The sequence below is a fragment of the Cyanistes caeruleus genome, chromosome 6 (genome assembly GCF_971803275.1).
Source record: "Cyanistes caeruleus chromosome 6, bCyaCae1.hap1.1, whole genome shotgun sequence".
In the NCBI taxonomy this organism is placed as follows: Eukaryota; Metazoa; Chordata; class Aves; order Passeriformes; family Paridae; genus Cyanistes; species Cyanistes caeruleus.
In genome coordinates, this window is record NC_141706.1 from 29799269 (window position 1) to 29822967 (window position 23699).

The window sequence follows — 23699 nt, forward strand, 5'->3', positions numbered from 1 at the left end:
TTACAGAAGCCTACCTGTTCACCCTCATTTCATAAGAGCTCTGGATAAGACTACTTAAATTCCAAACATTTTCCTTTAAATGGGTTTTACACAGAGTTTTCAAGACTACACTTGTTAATTTATTTTCTAAGTTAATGGCAATTTATGATGAAGTCTAAAACAACCATTTAAACAAACACACACAAGCCCTATTCAAGCAGGGCATGGCTACTGGAGAATGTTTAAAAAGTCTAATTCTTAAACTCGACAGTCACCAGGTCCCCAATTCTTTCTTAAAAAGGCAGAAATATATGTTTCTTCAATTTGCTTATTAAATTAGCTCAGGTCACTCAAAGCTGGTAGAGGCAGCATAAAATGGGTGGGAGGTACCTCTCTCTTAAAATCTCCAAATGAAAACAAGACAAGGAATGATGAGTTATGCTCATTCAAAGATCTGAAAAGAGACAATTACCAAAACCAACCAGTTCATTCTGCTAAATACAGATAACACTACCCTGATAGAATCAGTTATTTAACAGCACACTCCCGCAAGCATATTTTCTCTTATGTATCCAGCGCATGATTTGTGTGATTATAGTATAATTATTAAAAAAGTGCATATTTGATTTGACCTTTTTATTCAAATGCAGTTTTGTACAAGTCATGGGGAAAGAAATTCACCCAGTAATTACAACTGACCATTTTGTAATGTAAACACTGACTGTGATATAATAGCATAAATAAATGTATGCACATACCCTGTATTGTCCTGTTTGGCAAGAAGCAGTAATAGATGAGCCTAACTGATTAGATTAAAGCTGCTTTTTAAGAAATTATCAAATGCAAAACAAACTTTAACTGAATTATTTAAATCACTAACTTTAATCATTATTTCTATCAGCAAGTGGGAAGCCTTATTTAAACCACTTGACCTTGTTTGCCTCATAGCTGCAGTAGGACCAGTGGGCCAACAGTACCCCATACCTTGAAGGGAGAGAGGATATGACTTCCATGTCCTATTGGTTTCAAGAAATTTTATGAGGATATCTGCCATTATTTTTTAAATCTTTAAACAAACTAGAAAGCCTTATATACCAGGAGACACCTACTCTCGTCAGTCATGTGCTTTAGCAATCAGCCTGATACTCACCTAACGTCTTATTTACATCTCAGAGAGGTTTCTGTGAGTACACAATATAACCTGACCCTGCAACATGGCTTTTAAATTGCTTCAATTCTCACATCCCACAAGATAGTTCTCCTACTTAATCTTTATAGACACTAGTTTAGGTCTCTTCAAAACAGGAATATAGATTTCTCATTCTCTAGCATTTTCTCTTCATTTCTTCACTGACTTCCCACTAAATAAGCTTTTTTTTTTTTTTTTCCATCCTTAAACCTACTGGGAAAGCTTGCAATGCCCTGCTCTTCTCTGTGCACTACCTTAGTTAACCTTTGTCCTCCCTGAATAAGATTGTTAAGAGCTTGACAGTGTATACTTCAAAGTTGTTTATAATATTACACCAAAATTATGTAAATCACCTTAACATTTTCTTTTTGACACTCCATAAAGCAAGTAATTTTGCTTTACAGGAAATCTGGTTTTGAGATCTCCAGATATAAAAGTACAAGTTACACTAGCTTTAGGGGTGTCTCCCTTCCAGTAGGAACACAAGAGAGGAATTTGTCTGTTCCAAATATGGAAAAAAAAGTACTTGGTGACAAGCAGGAAGTCACAGAACAAAATTGACACAGGAATGCTAAAGGAAGCCATTGTACCATTTCTAACTGATGTATTTTTAAGGTCTGACTGAACATGGACAGCCTCTTTTAATTTAACAATATTATACACATCTCTCAAACCTGAAGTAACAACAATGAAAATGCTAAGTCAAACACAGAACTTGTATACCAGCAGAAGCGTGATCTAATGACCAAGTTCAACCTGTTTATAGCCTTAGTGCACACCTGTGCCTATCAGAAGGAAGCACTCGCCTGAATTCCCTCCTAAGATGAAGTTCCTTCTGACCGAGACAGTTTCAACAGCCAAGAGAATGTGTCTGTGCCTTCCTGAGTTATTGCACTATAAGGAAAACAAGTTAACACATCCTACAGAAGATCAGCAGAACATTCTCCCCCAATGAAACAAGGTATCTTTTTACAGAATCATAGGATGGTTTTGAATGGACCCAAAAATCAAGTAGGTTGCCACCACCATGGGCAGGAACACCTACGACAGTTCTGGAAGAGTGACTTTTCTGCAAGGCTGTCAGGTGTGTGACTCTCATTACTTGGTGGGGGAGGGAAAAGAGGGAGAGTGACAAACAATCTGATAAGCTTTCCTATTCAACATGCAAAGACCCACACATCTGCAACAATGAGACTTCCACAGCAGCTGCTTCTAGAGCAGAAAGCAGTATCATCCTTCAATGCACCCACGACAAAGCATATTATATTCTATACTCTTCCTTAGGCAGATGGGATCATAACTTCTGAAAAACAGCAATAGTTAAAGATTGTTAACTTCAAAACTTGAAATTTTGAAACTGTCAGTCTTGACAGCCATACAATCACCGGCCAGATCTAATTACAAGTGACATACTTTTAGGATGTGAGACCATCACCGCTTGATCTAACACTCAACAACAGAAAAATATTAATCCTTCTGTTTACCTAAGAACGAGCATGCCGAGTTGTGAGGACTAATCAGAGAGAAAGGAAAATCAAGTCATAGCAATCAAATGCACTTTAACACACTGGAAACACGACTCTTCCTGCAGGTGTAAGACAGGGACAAGGCAACAAACTCCTGCTGTGTATTTGTACGGCTGCACGCCTGTCCTGCACAGCCTCCCCCTGCCTCCCTGCACAGCCAGCTGGTAAGGGAAACATGCTGACAAGGCACAGGGAGCTGCAGCAGCAGCAACTGGAAACAGCAAGCAATGGCAACCCCAGGCACACTGCCAGGACACACTAATTCTGTGATAAAGTTTCCTGTCCCTATTTTTTTTACATTAGGCAATATATATATATATATATATATAGTCCCTGCTGTGGTACTTCTCCCTGCATCCCTTCACAACACGAATAGCTGCAAGTTTCCTCCAGCAGCTACAGAACTCCCATGCAGCTCCACAATGACCCACTTTCTGTCCTCCCTCAGGCTGGTTTAGGTTTATTTCCTCCACCTTTGATTTTGGAGCTCTGGGAGAAAGTTGTTAAATATTTTCACCCTGTTTTTTCTCCTGCAAAAGCTGGCCTTCCTGTATGAAAAAGGATGCATGGGCATATGCATGTATGAGAAAGAAGTATCACTGCAAGTGCTAGATTTTTTTAAAAAGGGTAGATTCCTCACACCAGGAAGCCACAATCAGTCTGCCCTCACAAGCCTTGAAGCACCAGAATATGCCACAGGTGTGGTGGCAAAGTGTAGCAAGGCCAACCTCCATCTGGTCCTGGCACAATGTGTACCACATCCAATGCCCTCTTTCCACAGCCCAAATGATAGAAGGGTAGAGCTCAGCGACAACTGGCTTAAGTTTTCAAACAGTTTTTGTTTCCATAATTAAAATATAAGGAATGTTTTTCTACCTCAGCAAGGGGGTTGTCTTGATTCAGGCTCAATTAAAAAATCAAACCCACCACTCAGTAAAGGAAATAAAAACCAGATTTTCTGTTTTCTTTTGTCTGTCCTCAGGTATAGCCTTCTCTATGACAACCAGGAACAGCAGATCAACTCCATGTACCTTGGAACAAGAAGCAGATCCAAGAGGACTCTTTCCTACAGTCAAACATAACCTGCAGTCATAGCCAGAAACTGTCTGACACACAGTGATCCAAACTGTTAGTCAGAAACGTGACTCAGTGTTGGAGACTCCCTCAAAAAAGCCTTGCAGGGAAGGGCTCAGCTGTCCCTTTAGGAAAAAGAAAAGAAGGGAAGGAGACAGAGCATTTCTCTTTCACCAGTGATCCAAAGTTTGCTTCCAGCCCATAATGAAATCCTATCTTGACAGATCTGTGGACCTTAGCACCATAAGCGTCAATGAAATGGCACGATGAAGAGTAACCACCAGTGTAAGCGAAGTTACCTTTTAACAGCACCATGCAAACTGACAGCCATACAGACAAGTTTCTGACCTAGAAAACTCACGACCTGGGTTGACAGGATGCAACAGGTGAATGACACAGAGAACTTCAAGTTGAGCAGAGAGGAAAGCTAACAATTTACCACAAAGCAAGTAAACATCTCCTGACAGCACCTCCGGAGACAGCAGACAGAAACCCGAGCTCTTCAGATGCACAACAGCCACGAGAAACTGACAAAGCTCCCCAGACGCCTCCGACTCCCTTAGCAAAGGGGGTCTCTCCGACAACACGACCGCGCATCCCGGCCGGCGCTGGGCTCCGGACCCAAGCCGAGAGTGACCCCTGACCTCCCGTCCACCGGGCCCCGCCGTCACCCCGGCCCGCACCCCGCCAGGCCCCGGGCGCCTCAGCGGGACGGGCCGCCGTCGTCCTCCTTCCTTCCAGCGCCGCCCGGCCCGGCCCGGCCCGGCCTGACCGGCAGCACGACGCGGACGGGCGGCGCCGCGCCGCCGGCTCCGGGTGGCAGGGAACGCTGCGGCGCTCGGGCCAGCGCAGGCCGCGGGGCGGGACAGCGCGTCCCCGTCCCCCGCCGTGAGTCACGGCCCCGCGGGCGGCGAGAAGGAGGCGGCGCCGCCGCCCCCACAGCCAGAGCGAAAAGTTACCGGCGCGGGCCGCGGCTCCCGGCGATGCGCGGCCGCCGCCCCCCGTGGCGCAGGTGCCCGAGCCGCGGGCGGGAGGGGCGGTCCGGCCCGGAGCTGCTCCCGGAGCTGCTCCCGGCGTTGCTCCCGGCGCTCTTCCCGGCTCCGCGGCGGAGCTGCCGTGATGTCACGCGGGCCCGGGTCACGTGCAGGCGGCGCCCGCCCCGCTCCGCCCCCGCGGGTCCTGCGGGACGCGAAGGCTCCGGGCCCCCGTGCGCTCCCGCCGCCCGGGACTCGCCGAGCCTCTGCCGCCCGCTCGCCCGCAGAGCAGCAAAGCCGGCAGCGACAGCAGAACAATCCCAAAGCAGGTGCCGCAGGAACAGCGCGCATTCCCCCTCCGCAGAGAGCCTTTACCTTCTAGCACTCACCAGGAACCTCCTCAGTGGTGCGGTATCGGTAAACAAAGAGAAAAAAGAACGCGGCTTCGTGCTGTCCTAGAGATAGGAAATAGAATTTAGTTTAAATTCACTAAGCGTTCGAGCATGAGCAAATTAAACACGTTATTCCGTCCAGCTGAGCCTCGTGTATTGCACCAACACTGCCCTGAAATGACCTCTCTTCTTCACAAACAATTTGGCACCCTTATTAAGACCTTACACACAACTTTCTAACGCTGCAAACCACGTAAAGTTTTAAGCAAATAAACAGGTACAAAAGAGCTGGGTTATGAGCCCCTGTGCTTCGTGACTCCAAGACTTCTGTGCAAACGCGAGAGCCATGTTTCCTTCTTCAAAAAGAGAAAGCTAAGAACCTCATTCACCTCTCTCTATGCACTTCTGCGTGGAGATAAACACTAAGCAGCACTAAATTCGTGTAACTGCCTATGATTTTTGCCTCTGCACGGCACCTACGAGATCCTCGGCCAACGATCCAGCGGATGCACAGGCGGCAGCAGAACCTCGGTTTCGTCTCACACTCGTTTAATTCGACCAAGTTTCGTAAAGAACAACCAAAACTGGGCAAAACCCGCCAACACTGGGCAGGCTCTCTGCCGAAAGCCAGGAGCAGCAGCAGCAGCAGCTTTCCATTCCACACGGGCATCCTCGGGCTGACCCGAGAGATGCGACGATGAGCGACCCAGGCGGCGCGGCTGCCGGGCAGTGAGTGCCAGGCCGCCGTCCCCACTTCTGCCCACGAGTTTACCCAGGAGCACACGGAACACGTCAGAACACTGAAACCTCATGTCCTAGAGCGAAGCTGCGGCGAGAGGTGACGCCGCTGCCCCCTCACTCCCCCCCGCTCCTACCGAGCGCCTCCGCGGCTGCACCCCGGGGCGAAGCCTCCGCAGGGCTGACAGCCCGGCGGGCCCGAGCGGCTGCTCCGGGGCTGAGCGGGGCTGTGCCGCCGGCCGGACCCTCCTCCTCGGGGGCGGGCGCAGCGCCGGGAGCGCGGCCGGGGCTGTGCGCTGCGAAACCGCGTCCGCGCGGGCCCGCGGCCGGCGGCGCTCGGTTCCGGGCGGTGTGGGAGCGCCATGGCGGGCGGGCGGGGCGGTGCCGTCCTGCTGCTCCTGGCGCTGTGCCTGCAGCCGCCGCCCGCCCGGGCCCGCAGCCTCCGCTTCGTGACGCTGGTGAGGGGGACGGGGGGACGCGGGGGGAGCCTGGCCGGGCCGGCGTGGCCGGGCCGGACCGGGGTGACGCGGTGCCGCCCGCAGGTGTACCGGCACGGAGACCGCTCGCCCATCAAGGCCTTCCCGCGGGACCCGTACCAGGAGAGCGCCTGGCCCCAGGGATTCGGGCAGCTCACGCAGGTGCGAGCGGAGCGAGGCGAGGCGAGGCGAGGCGGGGCGGGCGGCGGGGCCCGGGCCGTGGTCCGGACCGCCGGTGACGCCCGGTGCCGTTGCAGGTGGGGATGCGGCAGCAGTGGGAGCTGGGCCAGGCCCTGCGGCGGCGCTACCGCGGCTTCCTCAGCGACACGTACCGGCGGCAGGAGGTCAGTGCCAGCCCCCGCTCGGCAGCGGCGCTCTCGGCCGCCCCGCGGTGGGCCAGGGCCACCCCGCGGGCCAGGGCTGCGGGTGGCTCCTTGGGGAAGGGAAGCGCCGCGCCGGGACTCGTCTCCAAGTATTTTCGTTCCTTAGCTCCTTCCCACTGCAGCAAGGAGAAGAAGGGCCCGAGCGCAGGCTCTGTGCTGAGTCTGGCCGCGGGGCACGGATCGGCCGCGTCTCAGCGCTGCCCTTGCAGCGGGTGCGAAAGCAAATCCAACCAGAGTTGTGAGACTCTTCGTGCCACCACTCTGAAGTCCAGGGAACTAAACAGCAATGTGTGTTGTAGCTGGTATTTGTCTCTTACTCGAGTTTGTGAGATTTTTTTTTTTTTCCTGTTACACTAGCTCACAAGAATGCAGCCCGTGTTTGCCCTGCCCTCCCCAGTATACTTGAGGTACAATTTCACCAGAGCCTGTAAATATAAGTAGTAGTTACTAGGCAGCAATGACCCTCTCATTTCCTTTCCCCTGTAAAGTATTGACAGCTTCCGTTGCCCAAAGCCATTCATTCCCCTCTCTCATTAGGATGTTCTCACACTTTATGATAGTTCTTGAGAAACTGGTAGGCTTCTTTTAGAAAAAGTCACAGAGCCCTCGTGGAACCGTGTACTAAGCACAGGTGAATTTATAAAATATAGAAAAAAGTAAGGAAATCAAAAATCCTCCTAAGTACCCCGGTTAATAATCAACTGGTATTGAGTCAATTGAAACATGAACAGGTCTCCAGACAGGAGTCTGGTTCAGATGGACAGCAGGCAGCCAAGGCCCCTTGTCCCATTACAGGCTCTGTACCACTTCATTTATTTTATCTGAGCTTAATTAACCTGATTGAACTGATGGGGAAAACTAAGAATCCCTATACACTTTTCCTTGTTTCTCCCCTTCCAGGGCTTCCCTGTAAGAAACCATCTTGTCACAGTTCAGATTAAATTCCTTCTTTGACATTTACTTCATCAACAAAACTTCCAGCATTGGCTCAAACACAGATCCTTTAACTATCCTCAGCAGTTCCTTTCCAAACATACTTCACTCTTTTATATATACTTCACAGCTTCTGTGAGTTGAAACTGTTTTCCTTCTCTCACTTGAGAAAGAAAAACAAACCAAGACATGGGCAAACAAAAGCTGTTCTGCTAACCAAGTCTGAACCCTTGCTCAAGTTGAGCAACCTTCCTTGTAAGAAGTGTTGCCTCTGGGTGACACCATATGACCGTCTGTCACCTGACCCAGCGACAATCTGGAGCCTGGGAAAAGGTGCTGAAGAAAGCATGTACACTCAGGGTTTAATTGCTTGGGGTTTTAATGATACTTCTAGAATTAGGTCCTTATCTTTTAAAATATTTCCTTTTTATTTCTTCAGAGCTTACCAAGGATAAAAGCAAACCTGTCTAGTACAGGGTCAGATTTTTCAAGCCACAGTTAAGAGGTAAAAATGGGCAGACATTGATGTCAGAGAAAAGACCAGTTGGGTTTTTTTTCTTGTGACTGTAAAGTTTCTGAGGTACACTTCACATGAGAGAGATTATACAGAGTATATATATTTTATGTTTCTCTCCTAACATTTAAAAAAAAAAATTACTATCTTTACATTGTATTTCATTCTTCAGGTTTTTTGTTCTTGTTTTGGATCAAACATGCTGTTTCCTGGGACATTCTTTTATAATTTCCTGTTGTTCCTCTTGTTTTATAACTGGTTTCTCTCCAGTTTCCCCCTAACTGTTTTCAGTACACAGACACCAGAATACTAAAGTTTTGCCATTTTGACCTTCTGAACATTGCTGTATTTTTCTAATTTCTCCTTTTTTCTGGCTCAGATCTCTATCTTCTGAGATCTGGAACGGTCAAGTCTTGGCCCAAGACTTAAAAAAAGACTTAAAAATTAATCCCAAGAGTCCACAATGATCACATAAAATCCCAGCCCTCCCTGTTTTTGTTTACTCTCCTGTTAGTCAAATCACTCTTGTCTTTGTTTCTCAGATGGAAAAACTGAGGCCTGAAGAAGCCATTTCTTTTCCTGAGCAGAGTCAGTCATTCCTAGAACTTAGAACAGAATGCAGGAATTTGCTTCAGTCCTGCTCTGAAAATACAGTGTATTTCCTATCTTTGCCCGTAGTTTTCTGCATCTTTGTCTTCCTCTTCTCTGACTCTTCCTCAGACTCAGACCCCTTTCTATATTTAACCTCTGCACAATGCACCTGGGTATCCCACTGATCCAGATCAGACAGCTGCAGCATTAGACAGCAGATTGTCTTTGTGTGTGTCCTTACAGTTTTGTCCAGGCCAGCACCAGCAGGCTTGGTCCCTTCGACTCCTGTTCCGCTGTTGTTCGTGAGCCACTGCAGGGCACTTGGCAGTGTTCCCGGGCGAGTGTATCGTCCTGTGCCTGAGCATCACCGCTTCCAGGAGCAGTACTAATGGTGCACTGTCCCTGTCCTGGCAGATCTTCATCCGCAGCACGGACTGTGATCGGACACTGATGAGTGCAGAGGCCAATCTGGCAGGCCTCTATCCGCCAGGAGGACAAGAGATGTTCAACCCTAACATCTCCTGGCAGCCTATCCCTGTGCACACAGTGCCTGAATCTGATGAAAGGGTAAGTTCATCTCAAAGACATGTATTGACTACTCAGGTAGTGTAGTGTACAAAAATATTTGCTACAGTCTTGATTCAGACTGTCTTGAACTTCTCCTTTGCAGAGGTTTTACTGTTTTCAGAAAAAAATGAGAGAATTCAGGGATTGGATTCACTCAACACGTCAGGTGCAACCAACACCTGAGCAGTCCACACATGGACTTGCTGTTAGTACTTGGGGCTGTTTATAGATGCAGTCAGGGTTTCATTACAGCTGTGCATGTTTGCTGCAAATTCTGTACTCTAGCATTCTTGGGTGACCTGGCTGCTCTTGTCTCTTCCCAGCTACTGAAGTTCCCTTTGACCCCTTGTCCACGGTATGAACAGCTACAGACTGAAACACGACACTCAGCAGAATACATAAATAAGACCAAAGAGAATTGGGTAAGTGATTGTTTGCATGAGATAAAGTGGTTCTAAGCTTGTAGTTACCACCTCCATATAATCAGAGCTCGAGAAAAGGGAAGGGATACCAGTGCATATAATACACTGTGAGATTAGGACCTTTCTCTTTTCTCCAACCTACAGCAATTCCTGCAGATGGTGGCAAAGGAGACTGGGATCCGGGATGTCTCTCTTGAGAGTATATGGAGTGTTTATGACACACTGTTCTGTGAAGTAAGTCTTGCCATCATTGTACACCCACTGGAATCTAGTCTTCAGGATTCACTAGATTTGGTAGAAATTATTGTACAAAATCCCATGAAACAACCTTTCACCCTACAATTAGAAGTAATGTTCTGATTTCAGAATAATAACAGTTCTTACTCACTGGAGGCACATGCCAAGAATTACCTATTTTTGCACCCTATAACCTCTCACTATGTAGCTCAGATGTATATCATGTCAGAGTCAGAAAAAGTCCCACCTACATAATAAGTATCTCTTGAAAGTCACTAGAAGATTACTGCAATCTGAAATCTTTAGATCGCTGTGGACAAGCCTAAATCCAATAGGGTAGAAATGAGATCTCTGCAAACTGAAGAAACATTAACTTTATGATTTAAGTTGGGACCTTAATTAGGACTATTCCTGGTGCTACCTCTACCTCTCTGTTCCTTTAAATCAATCACTTTTCTTTCTGTGCTTCTGTTAATACCATATCTAACAGAAAATAATGCTATCCTAAGTTAAGTGGGGTTCACTCACTTCTGTTTTTGACCTATTTTAAGGTCCTTTGTCAGAGAAAGACTCTAGATACAAATGCCCCTTTACCATTTGGGATGGGGACACCAAACTCTGTATTTGAGTTGATTTCTATTGAAAGCATATCTCATGAAGACTTAAACAAAATCATAAATTTGGCTCACTGTGCTAATTGCTAAACTAAAGGTCACAAATGCAGGAGACCTAAAGTTGTTACATACAGGTTCTTTGGTGTATAACTGTACAGCGTGATGAAGTAAATTAAGGACATCTTTCATGTCAAACTAGTGAATTATTTAATTATGGACAAAGTAAACCAAAGCATTTTGACACTGATTCTATGAATGTACAAGACTGCTTTGCTCACTGGCAGTGATATACAGGGGTGTGCACTATTTTGGGGGTTAACAGATATATCAGCAGGGAATTGCACTTTGCTATGTAAAGCAGCAGCTTGGATTGCAGCAAACTGAAAATATTCCAGTCCAGAGCTGCATTGTACTATGTGAATTTGCCCTTTGTATCACAATCCTGATTTCCTGTCTTGTAACAATCACAGTGAATCAACTTCTATTGGTAACAAAATATCCTTTGGTCAGACAGGTCAAGAATTTCAGATCTTCATTTTCAGGAGTCACTTAATGAGCTTGCAGGTTGGGCCTGGAAGGCCAGCTGACAACCACTGTAATCCCCAAGAATTTGGAGAACAGCCCACAGTCCCAAAGCAAAACCAGAATGTTATTAAGGAAGAAGTATTTCTCACTCAGAACTGTACCCTCGGGCTGATTGGTCTCTTCAGCTCCTTTGGTCTTCCTTCTTTTTAATAAGTCATGCAAAAAGTGCCCTGAAGAGGATTGTTTTTCTCACCTGAGCCAGTAGAGTCATTCTGCTATCTGGATGAAGACAAAAAAAAATCCAAGAAATAGCTGAACTTACTGGCTATTCTCTTTGTAAATTAATGAAGAACTAAATATCTAAGCTGCTGATGGAATTTCTCTGAACCACTCAGACAAAATGGGCCCTTAAGGATATTTAGCCTCAACTTCTGGAAGTCTAATGGGATGTGGCAAAGAAAATTTTTCTCAGTAATGCTGGGAAACCACAACTGCTGTTTGTCTGCCATTATAACTAATCCTTTCATGTAATGGGTTGGCTGCAAAGCAAGTACTTCTCTTGATTCCCAGTTCTTGGGCTCCTGGGTTTGAATACAGGGCTTTGTCAGTGGTGCATCCCACTGTTATGTCCACAGAGCACTCACTAACTTTGTCCAGTATCTTTCAGTGACCCTCAGAGCCTCCAGAGAAGCAGGTGCAGGTATACCAGAAACCCTGAGTTTGTGTTCCCTCTCTTATCTGTTTTTTTTCCTTTGACCTCATGTCATCTGCAGGGCAGAATCAGCCACATGTAAAGTCAATGCCCTAAAATTATTGTATCAATTACAACATAGCCTTGCATTCCAGCTGCACTTTCACAGAAATGTAGCTCCTAGGTTGCAATCTTTATTCTTCTCATTACTATTTTCTGAAACAACATCAAAACCCACATATATTATTTGTATGCAGCATAGCAGTGTGAGGTCAGAAGCACAAATAGGAAAGAGGCATATTGTATATTTAAAATAGTGTAGGAAAGCAGCAGCAGTATAGGCAGGTCTCCACACTCTCCCCTTCTCTGTTTAATCTATGACCTGTGCTACCTGCACATGAATGTTCTGTTTCTTTCTAGCAAGCACACAAAATGGATTTGCCTGGATGGGTGACTCCAGATGTCATGACTCAGTTGAAGGAACTAAAAGACTTTGGTTTTGAATTTCTGTTTGGGATCCACAATCGGGTAGAAAAAGCCCGTCTGCAAGGTGGTGAGTGCACCAGGGAAGGAGCCTCGTGCTGCTCTGTCTGGCTTTTGCCTCTTACCAGCTGTTTCCTTTCCTCAGGGGTCCTGCTGGATCACATAAGGAAAAATCTAACCAAAGCAGCAAATGTTACTGCCCATCAGAACCTAAAATTACTTGCCTATTCAGCGGTAAGTTAGAGCTGGAGCTGGCTTTTAGCCATCTCCTCCTGCTTACAGGGGGTTGGGCTTGGTGATAGTTTTAACCCTTTCTAGCTTCCCTACAGCCCATGCAGTGATCAGGACATGCATCTTTGCCTCTGACTAGGTGGGAGATGCAGTATCTGGCATTGTTCCTGTGGGATCCCTGAGGAAAATTCCAATGTGTCCTTGTTCCTGTTAGCTCAGGTTCATGAAGGAGACTGGCAGACTTTGGGGAGCTACTGCTCTGTGTATTTGCTAGATGAGTTGATGATAGTCAAATGTGATGTTTCAGAAGTGTGGATGCAGTTGTCTGCCCTTTCCAGCACTGCCTGGAAAGTCAAGCATCTCTTCCAAATTGCTCTCTAGAGATTAATTCTTGAAACACAGTGCAGGACATATACATGGCTGTTTCACTTCCTCCCCTTGTGTGGCACCATTGCAGACCACTGTTCTAGCAGTACAGTTCCTCTCTCATTTTCCAGATGGAACTTACAAAGGTGATGTCCCCTCAGCACTGCCTTGTCCATTACTGAGCTGCCCTGCCACATCCCTAAGGGTGACTGATTTGGTTTTTTTCCCTCTTTCTCAGCATGACACCACACTTGTGGCACTGCAGATGGCTCTAGATGTCTACAACGAGATCCAAGCACCATACGCCTCATGTCATTTATTTGAACTGTACCAAGAGGATGATGGGTGAGGGCTGCAGTAAAGACATCTGCTGTGATTTCACTTCGACAGTTAGATACCTAGGCTAGGCTCCTCCACTCTTGGGGCGTGCAATCTTGCTCCTAGATGCAGACTCTCATGAGAAAATCTAATCACCAGAATAAAGAATAGGGTGTGCACACTGAGTTTTTGGGAAGGGATGACTTCAACTAGAGAAAAAAAAAAACCATCCTGCTATGTTTCATTTTCAGTAACTTCTCCGTGGAGATGTTTTACCGGAATGAGAGTGGAAAGGAACCCTTCCCACTGACAATCCCTGGCTGTCAGCATAAATGCCCATTGCAAAGATTCTTGGAACTCACAGATCCTGTTGTTCCCCAGGACTGGGAGCAAGAATGCAAGGTATCAAGCAGCATGCACGACACAGGTGAGCCCAGGCTTGAGCAGAGTGTGGCAGAAGGGGAAAGTCTGGATGGTACCGTGCTGACCACTTATTTTCTCCCTTACAGAACTCTTTGTGGGTTTGGCTGTGTGTGGATCCATTCTCCTTCTCCTCATTATTCTCCTCTTGACTGTACTCTTTCGCATACAGTCTCAGCCCCCTGGCTACCGGCACGTTTCCAACGAAGGAGAAGAGCAGGCCTGACAGTTGCTTCAACTCCTTCCCAGGCAGTAGGAGGGAGCTGTGATGCCCCTTAGGATGATTGGGCACCTTCAGCTAATCAGCATTTTTCTATTTTGGCCTTTGCTTGCCAGAACAAAGCTGGACTTGATTTCTGGATGTTTTCTAAAGGTGACCTTCTTTAGAAAGAACTGAGTAAAAGAACTGAGCTACTCTAAGGAAACGACACCTTAACTTTGAAGCCAATACACTGTGTGGTGCCCCGGTCCTCATACACCTTACCCAGTCTGGGATTCCCAACATGGCCAGTTTCAAGTTTTCCTGCTTTCAAGTGACTGTAAACATCACCACTCACCATGACTGTGGCAGAGAAGCTTGGACCTCCAGCAGCTGCCACATCCAGTTGTTTCTCTTCAGAATCAACCTACTTTGAGTGCATGTCCCTCACACCATAGGGCTGCTGATGGTGGAAAGGCTGGGCTCGAGCTGAGGGTGCAGCTCACCAGCAGTGCACTAAGACTCATCTGCTGTCCATGCAGAGGGAACTGCTGCAGATGGTGGGAAACATGTAAAGTGTTTCTTGAGGTTGCTGTCAAGTAGTTTAGTTGTTGCTGGCAACTGGTGTTTTTTCTCCTCTTCACACTGTGGTTCAAGGGAGGACTATTGAAATCAGGACAAGACTGAAAACCTAGCAGTTTTCAATCAATCCTAGGATTTGGCTCAGAGTAGAATCAGAGTAGAACCCAAAGAAGCTCTAAGACCTTCATGAAAGAGCAGTTCCTGTGACTGAAGTAATTGTTGTGCAATGTTTGCTCTAGAAAAGAAGGTCCCCCTAGATAAGAAACTTGGTTTCTGTCTAATGATCCTAAGTTTAAATTTTACTTCCCACATCTGAACTTCAAGGACCTATTAAAGGGTGTATCCAGTACTCCAGGCAGTCCAGATTTCAGCCCAAGGAATATACTTTATTAGCAGAATGTTTTTATGCTGTAATTAAGAGATGTAGCAGAGCTGTTGACCCAAGACTTAGATTAAGTGCCAAGTTCTATAGTTTTTCTTCTTATCTTCCCTACTGGATGGACAACAAACAAACATTAAGGATCAGAGTTGGCAGGTGACTGTGGACTCCTTTATTTGTCACACTTGAGCATTTTGTCCAAAGTGTGATTCTTTCTCCAGCGTCTCTGCGCACTGCAGCTGCTGCAGAGACCAGTGTTCACCACCTGCCTTCTAGTTTTTGGCAGAAAATGAGAGACTGCAGCAGGCACCAGAAGCACAGGCTCTTCACATGGTGATACTGCACATTCACTTCCTATTTTTACTTCCTTTTCTGATGCAGTTCCCTTCCCCTCTTGGATGCAGAAGCCAGTTTCTTAGGTTACAAACATTTCCTTTTGTTTCCCCTAAGGAGTACCATGGGGACTTTTCTCCACACCGTAATCAGCATCTGCCAGCATGGGAACCCTAAATCAGCAGAAGCAGCTTGCTGTTCTCAGCATCTTCCTTACCTTTTTGTCCTCTGAAGATACATACTAGGTCTCCTACAGAGCAAGATAGTCATAAAGAAAAAACTACTGCCTGTGAGAATAGGCACAAGAAAGAGGTAATAGAAAGTGCATTTAAGAGGACCTGTTATTTTTAAAGGCACCAAATTTTGCATACACACAGAAAAGGTTTCTATGATGATTTAGACATTTTGACTGTGAATGACTTTCTGTACTTGTTCCAATACATTTCATTATTAAAATCAATTTCGCACTGAACTCTACTCTTCTTCTCTAAGAGTTCACAGGGTTAGCACCGGTGTGCTCAGTGTTGGAAAGCAGGCAGAATTTACTGCAGCATACCCCCCTAAAGGAATTCCCTGTTTGACAATCCCACACATAGCACTGGGAGATTTGACATAAACTGGTTTTGACTGCAGCAGCTATGCATAGATACAGCTGACGATGCATCCTGTCCAGCTTGGAGGGGTCCACTGCAGACCCAGTACTATGACTGGTACTTCTACCACAGTTGTACGTCTCATAGCCCTCCTGTAGAAAGGTCTCAAACTTCTCCCCTACAAAAGCAGTTCAGTATCCTCAAAGCATCCACTCTGTCAAAGAATTTTAGTTTAGTACAAAATTTTATTGATATTAATATTGCAAAACTATAAACATGAATGTGGAGAATCTGCACAGGCCTGGAACCCATGCCATCAACCTCTGGGACAGCAGCAAGGTCCCAGGCAGCCTTGTAAACAAAGTAGAAAAAGCAAAACTTAACCCTTTAACAACAGTCTTAAGATTTGGCTCTGAGCAGGGGTATTTGGAAGAAATCCCTCATTCCTGCTTTATAACACTCTTACCAAACATTCTGAAGCACATAGGCATGGGTGAAAAAAATTACCTATCATTGGCAAGAAACAGCCTAGAACTCTGAAAATGGAAACTAGAGAATCAGCAGGTGCCCAGCTCCACACTGTCCTTGCAATCAATGACAGAGACCTCTGGCATCCTGTTCTTTGTGGTCTAGTTAAACAGCTGCAAGCAGAGAACAGGCTAAGACTGATGTCTTGACAAACACATTTTCCAAGCTTGCATGTGAGAGCTTGGTGTTTCCTAGGATACCCAAGCTATCCATGACTTCAACCCTGTGAACATTCTATCTTTTCAGGATGTCAACCCTGTTAGCAAATGGTTTCTTAACTGGGTTGGACCAGAACAGGCTGAGGACCCTGTCATGAGCTGCTCCACTGCAGACTACAGGAAATGGGAACCTCTGACAAGTGATGACAAATAGATATGGTAGGCTGAAAGCAGTAAATTCAGCAAGATCTGGGAACATCTTTTAAGTTTTCCTAGTGCCTCAGAAAATGAGTAGTAACTCCACTTAGAGGAACCAAGTACTGACACAACTTTCTAGAAAAGGAGGCCAAGAGTATCAGGGAAGCAACATCAGATCCAGGAAGGAAGGACAAAGTCTAATTCCCTGCACGGCTTATACTGCCCATTGCCAACAACTGAGTTTCTACCCTGGGATTCAGAAAGGATCAAAATACTAAATCAGTTCCCTAGATCAGTCTCTTTTCACTTCCTTCCCTGCAGTTTAGAATCACTGCTTTTCATTTTCATCTCCTCTAGCTCCCCAGACATTAAGTTAGCTTTTGAGTTTGCTTGTGCCAGGGTTTGCCTGCCTCTGCCCTCCACGTCTGGATGAACTCCAGCTTCCAATCCCCTGTTCTGTCATGGTTCAATCTCCTCGTTTCTCATGGCTTTCAAAAGATGTTCATGCTTCTTGACTGCCATCTCCTCCTGGTTCCAAATCAGAATATTAAAGCCTGAGAAGAAAAATTAAATGCTGTGTATCAGAAACTCTACATCAATCATAATACCTTAGGCTATGTCACTTAAATGCCAGAAATTCAGAAAACTTTTTCTAAGGTATTTCCAAGGTATAGAGGATGCAAAAATAATTATTGCAGATGCTGTATCCACATAGCTGTGGAAATCTGATCTAACTAAGAAATATAAGTAATTCCTAGTCTCATCTGTCACAGGTCTAAGACCTAAATCTATAGCCAGCTAACTTAATCCCACACAGCCTGCAAAAAACTGACTAAACTTGGCTCTGTAGCCTAGGAAATGAGATAAATTAAACAAAGGGAAACAGTACAGCCTAGGAGGAAAAGGCTTTCCCCCCTCCATTGTTTTCTTCTACTGCTTCATGGATGGCATGGAACAACAAGCCAGCCCTTTTCTGGGACTAGAACCCACACGTTTAGTGCCCCGGGTTCTCTTCACTTACCCATGCCAGAAGCCAGTGTGTCTCCCATAGGGTTAAACTTATTGAGCTGAAAATGAAAACACAGAGTCTGTAAGAGCACCATTGCTTATGTAACAGTCATAAGAGCAACACAGCTTATATAACAGCAACAAACCATCTGGAAAAACCAGTGTTCCCTAAGAGTATCACAAAAACCCCACAAAGAACCATGGACTAGCCCTGCTTGAGTCAGCAGTTTTAGCTGACAGCCATATCCCATGACTGGGAGTCTGTCACAAGTAAACTGGGTATGGTTCTAGTCCCTAAACCATGCCTCTCTCCCAGAGACATAGCAGTGTTATTGACAGCTCTTTCAGCTGCAGCACTCAACTCACCGAGATGATCCCAGAAGCATTTGGATCGTAGAGCTGACAAACCATCTCGCCGGTGTTTCCATCAAACACATCCACAGTTCGCAGCTCGTTCAGCGTGTACCCAGGGAACTTGGGGTCGGGGTAGCGACCTACCACAATGAGGTCATAGCGAGGATGCCACGTTGCCTGATCAGAAAACAGAGTCATGGAGACCTTAGAGAAAGGGACAGAGCTCAGCACTGACACAATCCAGACAACTGACACTGGGAGCAACTCTTACTGTATCTCACCCACAGCTTGAAGAAGAGTGCTCCACTGGGAGTTGCAGCAGTGTAAATATTCACCCACCAGTGTAGTATCTTGACCAGAAATCAGACCATTTCTGATTTGCAGATGGCTAATAGCACCACACATGATGCTCCTCTTAGACTTAACTCACCTTAATAGGTGTGAGGTGCTGAAACTGCCTATGTGGATGTGGAATCAGATGCTGTGGCTTGGTCCAGTCTGAAGATGAATAAACCCTGATTTCATTGTGCTGGTCTGTGCTCAGAAGCTTGGCACCATGTGTTGGGCTGAAGTAAGCTAGGAAAGTGGGACATTAAGGCAAACTAAAGATCACAATGCTGTAACTTACAAGAAACGTGTCACATTTCAGTGATTGAAAACCCATCACTATTTCTTTAATTGGGATGTGAATATGGCTGTGTGTCCCAACCGATAAAACTTTGACAAGACAGACTACCTGTCTCAAACAAACTCAAAATTCCTACGAAAGTAAGCTGAAACTTACTGTGCTGGGTTACCTAAGAATAATCTTTTTTCTCATTTCAGAATCACAAGAGGAAAGAAAGGAACTTGTTCATTCAAACAGAAAGACAGTGGAACAATGAGATGGACACCTGCAGTTTAAACTTCCATCAACTGGGAAAGTTGCACCCTAGAAACAGAGGTTTGAGTTCCATTCTCTGCTCTTGTTAAAGGGATTGCCCCAATAAATTCAGTTTTCTAATCTCAGCCATTGCTAATTTCAAACTCACTTCTATGGTACAGTGTCACAGTTTGTATGGCAAGTCTTAATAAGGTGCTGCAGCTGCCCTAGCCTGCTGCATCTCCCTGCCTCTGGCCACACATTCCCAGTAGCTTCCTTGCTTTAATCACAATGCAACTTGGAATGTGAGCAAAACCTAGCACTGTCACCACAATAAAAGCTGAACTGAGTGGACTCTGCAGATATCTATGCAATGAAATCCTTAACTCACCTGCATTGACCGGTTTCTCATGTGGAAGCAGATGAAGAAAGTTCGTTTTGTTTTTGATGTTTCTGAGGTCCCAGATTTTGACTGTCTGATCCACAGATGCTGTGGCAAACATCCACTCACATCGGGAGTTAAACTCTACATGAGTCACTTTCTTCTTGTGCAATTTCAGCTTCCAGATCTGAAGCAAACAGAAAATCATGTAGAAAAAAAATAATCAAGATCTGGAGTAAAGGAATGAAATTAAAATCTACTAGTGGCAAGTAAAGAGATCTCACATTTATAGAGTAACAAATATTCTAAAATACACCAATAGTGTACTCACTGGAAACAAGAAAGGAAAAGATGACCTTGGGAAATAACTACTTCATTCTAGAAAAGCTCTGATCTATCAATTTATTACAGCTATGAGAAAACACAACTGTGAGCCTTCATGGAGGGAAGTATTAGTGCCACTGTACAAAGCAAGATCACATCTGGAAGACTTAAAGCAGTGCCAGCCTTTCACTTGCAGAAAGATTTAAACAAACTGGAACACACAGAGAAAACCTGCTGCCAAGATAACAAGGAAGGAAGGAAGGAACTGCTTTGTGTGGAGAACAAAAAAAACCTTGCTTTAAGTAAAAAAGATGAGAGGATATAATTGGCTTTTAGACACATGTGAAGAAATAAACATGAGGGTAGGATAAATATTTCAATTAACAACAACAAATAAACACAAAGTAGCCATGAATAAATTTCTATACAAGGCCAGAAAGTTATCTCTAATCTAAAGGTGGAAGCTGGCCCATCCTCCCTAGAATAACAGATATCTCCCAAGATAAAGGGAGAAAAGACTGTCACATTCTTTCAGGGGGAAAAAAAATAAAAGTCAGCAACTAATGCTGAATAAGGACAAGTCACTTGGAGCACTCCTGACTCTGTCCACTACTTTACACAGCTGCCTCTGGCCACTGCACATTTGATGGCAAACGTTTACAGATATTACCCTTACACACAGGAGAGAGGGCAGTACCAGTGTGACAATACTCTTTCGGTACTACTCCAGACTCACATTCTGCCTTTGCCTGCCCTCTCGTGTCCAACGGCAGGAGTGCAATTTCCATCCCAACAGTCACTGCATTACTGCTCCGTGCCTATCCCAGGTCACAAAAGGGTGTACAGCAAAGCAGTACCTCCTAAATGACTCTCATCAGGACACGAAGTTTCTGGACGTGTGAAGGTTGTTGGCAGAGGGTGCTCACATCTTCAGGTTACCCTATAATAATTCTGGCTAACAGCAAATACTCTCAAGGAAGGGGTAGTAAGTACATGACAGTACATTTCCTTGTTTAGAAATTATTACCATTATACTTAACAATGTAAAATGTCTACTGGGTAACAGAAGTGGGAGATTTCTCACTACCCAGACAATGAGTGAACTCATCTCCTGAGCTGCAAGTCACTTGCCCCCCTTTCCAGGGTCCCTGTAGAGTAGGAAAGCACATGAGCCATGAAGATTCCTGTAGAGGAGATGCTGCATGGAGCCATACAAACCTCTTCACCGGAAGTGCTGAGCAGGACCACGTTGCCCACATTATCACCTGTCACCACAGCACGGCAACTTGCAGAAACATCCACACTGCAGTACCAGCAACTAGAGGGAAAGACACAAATCAGTGCTGTTCCTATAGAAAAGTGAAGGCAGTGGAGTTCTGGTTCACATCTCCTCCCTGACAAGGGAGACTGCAACAAATTTTAACTGCAATCTCCTGCCTGGTGGTGTGGGCCTGAGTATTAGGAAGAAGAACAGCTTATCAGCAATTCTTTGTGTTGGTAACTGAATGCGAAACAACTTCAAAGTCATACTGAAGGGCTTATTGGGTGGAGTGTAGCACATTGCAATAGCATAACATAACTGAGGCTGAAGAACCACTTGGCACCTGCACATGAAAATACCTTGGGAAAGATCAGAACATTCTTGGGACTTCAACAAATGTGAAGAAACAGCTTTAAAATTACATTTTCCACAAAACACTGAAGCAGCAGTAAAGACAGAAGCTTTGGACTGAAAAGCTGCACATCAAACTGTCTCAACTTCATGCTCCAGAAAACAAAACTGAATAGAAACTTATCTGATAAAGACATATGTGTTAAGGCCATCTCTCCTGGGAGAAGATGGGGTCCTTTGGGAACTTGTTGCAAAAGCTTTGCTTGCAAGATAAATTATTCTAAGAATTCAATGCCATGGAAATTAACATGGTGAGCCTAAAGTCTGCCAAAGGGCGACAGGGTAAACTCAAGAAACTGAAATTCAGATTGTGCAGGAATGTTGTATGGCTTTCCTTACCCTACCTGAGCTGCCACTGATAAAACAGACTACTGACAACAATGAAGAGAAGGATGTTACCTTGCTCTTCTCACCTCACACTTCATAAAGTAAAAAGCCGTCAGTATCTGCAAGATAGGAGATGGCATCACCAGAAAGTAGCATGGGACGATGTGGGCAGCACGCTCAGCTAATGTAAAAGCCTAAGTGCCCTGTGGCTGCCTAGCAACCAGGACCCTGTCTCCAAGCTCCCCCATGGGACCAATCCATACCAAGAGTCTCCTAACACTAGCAGAGATAAAGAAGCAACACAGCATTAACCCCACGGAACAGAAAATTAACCTTGCCAAGCCCTCTTCTCACCAAACATTATGATGCTCATGGCCACAGTCCAGGGCATGAGAGATCACCTGCACCGCTCTGCCCTCAAGATCCTGCAGACTTAGGGTGCCATCACCTGATGCCACATAAAGCTTCTCTGCCTCATAAGGACTGAACTTGATGTCTCCAAGAGAATCTCCTGGCCCTTTCTGAAATACACACAAAGCCAAGAGACATCAAGGTTAGAGTAAAAGTGAAAAATCTTAATTTAAGAGTCACCTCCTGGTACACACTGTCAGTTTCTCTAGGTAAAAGCACTGCTTTCTGACAGAGCATATACACAAAAACTCTTTTTTTCTAACCTGTTTCAAATCCAAGCACATACATTCTGATACTTCAAACTTTGGGCTGCAAACCTCATTAGCAGCAAGCACTGTTGCTTCTGTTATGGAGGTAGGATTAATCTGCAGTGAACCACCTGGCTCAGACAATGCTTAGGAAATCACAAGCAACACCAGCACCATTCCATGCATAAACCACATAAAATCTCATGATAGCCCAGCACCAAGCTTTACTTACAGAGATCACATTGACTAGCTCCCTACAGGCTGCTTCCAGTGCTCTATCTGATCTTTCTCAAGGTACCAACAAGCAGGAAAAGCCAAGTGCAAATCTTACTGCTAAACCCAATTCATAGGAATCTTACGTTCTAAGTTATGTTGTAGTTATTATTATTACATTGTTTTCCCCCAGCCTTTCTACTAAGGAAAAGTGGAAACCCTACACAAAGAAAAAAGAGCTAACTGGGAGTCCCCAGACTCTTTGGTACTCAAATGCACTCCTGCTGCTGCTCACAGAACAACTACTTAGTAAAGTCTCACTGTAAATACTAGGTTTCAAGAGGCCGATGAAGATAAAAAAGGCCTGCCCATAGAGCCTGCCTGTCCTCACAGCAGGAGGATGGCATGCCCTGTCAAATCTAGGCATCACTGTTGTGACAGGCATCCCACTGGGATACAAGATCCTCATATCTCAGGACCCAGTTTACCTCTCCTTGCTCACCCCACTAGTCACCCCAGCACAACCTGGGTTCACCTTCTGCCCTGTTACAAAAAAAGGTGGCAGGTGAACAGCCAAATTAAAAAGTAACCATGCTGCACTCAAAAAGAATTAGGTGGGGAAAAGTAAAGTGAAAGCTAACTGAAATTCTCTCACTTACCTTCAAGCACAGAACTCAAGTAACTAATTGAAGAGCTCAGGCTTCCTCATGAGTCCACAGAAAAAAACAAGAGTCTTGAGAAGGTAATTCTACGAGCTGCTTCTAGCAATTCATCTCCTCTTTTCACTCACTACTGAAAGAACCCAGACTCTTAATTTTGGTATTTTAGATAAGCACCAGAAGCTTGGTGGGATGAATTGGCATGACCCTAATGGCAGGCACTGCTTGAAGTCAGTGGCATTTGTGAAGCATGGAGAGAACTATGAATTGTCCTGTAAAAACCATCTGAGAACAAGCAGCCCTGTTAGCAGGTGAAGAGGTTAGAAGGTCCCCAGGGCACAGAGCTTTGTGATGTGTTAAGAACAGACAACTAAGGAAATCCACTGGATCCCCACTCACTCATATACAACAGGAAGTTAGCAGCATCGGAGTCCCTCCCCATTAGTGAAAAGCTCTTTCCTACCCACTACCCCATTTCAAGGAAAAATAAAAAGAATGAGCCTCCCTGAAATTCAGAGGATAAAGAACATGTACATTGGGAAGAGGAAGCCCAGCTCTCACATATTAGAGACAAACATATCTCTCTCTGTTTCTCTTGCTCTCTGTAGTGCTTCTGCCAGCAGGAC

The 23699-nt window shown here is 45.4% G+C and overlaps 3 protein-coding genes across 49 annotated transcripts in view; 1 reads left to right on the forward strand and 2 right to left on the reverse strand.

Annotated features, from left to right (window-relative positions):
• Positions 1-6687, reverse strand: part of NR1H3 (nuclear receptor subfamily 1 group H member 3) — a 31391-nt gene extending 24704 nt beyond the window's left edge. For 3 of the 23 annotated variants that reach the window (XM_086893676.1, XM_086893677.1, XM_086893675.1), the window contains exon 1: positions 6469-6534. The gene's annotated coding sequence lies outside the window, so the exon portion shown is untranslated. Of the gene's footprint in view, positions 1-4207; positions 4362-4451; positions 4583-4727; positions 4914-5117; positions 5198-5523; positions 6211-6468 lie in introns of those variants that run through there. The other 20 variants (XM_086893657.1, XM_086893672.1, XM_086893658.1 and 17 more) reach the window with 19 other exon arrangements.
• ACP2 (acid phosphatase 2, lysosomal) lies at positions 6140-23547 on the forward strand. Of its 7 annotated transcripts, XR_015288229.1 has the most exons (13): positions 6152-6330; positions 6415-6510; positions 6606-6692; positions 9184-9336; positions 9660-9758; positions 9903-9992; positions 12246-12378; positions 12454-12542; positions 13144-13250; positions 13475-13650; positions 13733-15448; positions 18801-18918; positions 19631-23547. XR_015288229.1 is itself a non-coding variant. In XM_086893652.1 (11 exons), exons 1-11 carry the CDS (start codon positions 6235-6237, stop codon positions 13867-13869), a joined length of 1263 nt encoding a protein of 420 aa, XP_086749778.1. In that variant the 5' UTR covers positions 6140-6234; the 3' UTR covers positions 13870-15608. The 7 variants fall into 7 exon arrangements, 3 of the variants coding, with proteins under 3 accessions (XP_086749778.1, XP_086749779.1, XP_086749780.1); XR_015288228.1 differs by lacking the exon at positions 19631-23547 and having other exon boundaries at positions 18801-18983; XR_015288232.1 differs by lacking the exon at positions 13733-15448 and having other exon boundaries at positions 6164-6330.
• DDB2 (damage specific DNA binding protein 2) overlaps positions 15955-23699 on the reverse strand; it is a 50718-nt gene continuing 42973 nt past the window's right edge. For 10 of the 19 annotated variants that reach the window (XM_086893630.1, XM_086893632.1, XM_086893625.1 and 7 more), the window contains exons 6-11: positions 20762-20861; positions 19229-19406; positions 18406-18551; positions 17988-18152; positions 17635-17680; positions 15955-17167 (exon numbers count right to left, since the gene is read on the reverse strand). In XM_086893630.1, the coding sequence (XP_086749756.1) occupies positions 17073-17167; positions 17635-17680; positions 17988-18152; positions 18406-18551; positions 19229-19406; positions 20762-20861 (730 nt within the window). In that variant the 3' untranslated portion in view covers positions 15955-17072. Of the gene's footprint in view, positions 17168-17634; positions 17681-17987; positions 18153-18405; positions 18552-19228; positions 19407-20761; positions 20862-21896; positions 22064-23699 lie in introns of all 19 variants that reach the window. The other 9 variants (XM_086893620.1, XM_086893619.1, XM_086893621.1 and 6 more) reach the window with 1 other exon arrangement.

Excerpts from the sequence above, each read along its gene's own strand:
- ACP2 (XM_086893652.1), top strand. The coding sequence starts at position 6,235 with ATGGCGGGCGGGCGGGGCGGTGCCGTCCTGCTGCTCCTGGCGCTGTGC. Across the intron at positions 6,331-6,414 it reads GCCTCCGCTTCGTGACGCTG|GTGTACCGGCACGGAGACCG; the intron begins GTGAGGGGGACG and ends TGCCGCCCGCAG. Across the intron at positions 9,759-9,902 it reads ATAAGACCAAAGAGAATTGG|CAATTCCTGCAGATGGTGGC; the intron begins GTAAGTGATTGT and ends TCCAACCTACAG.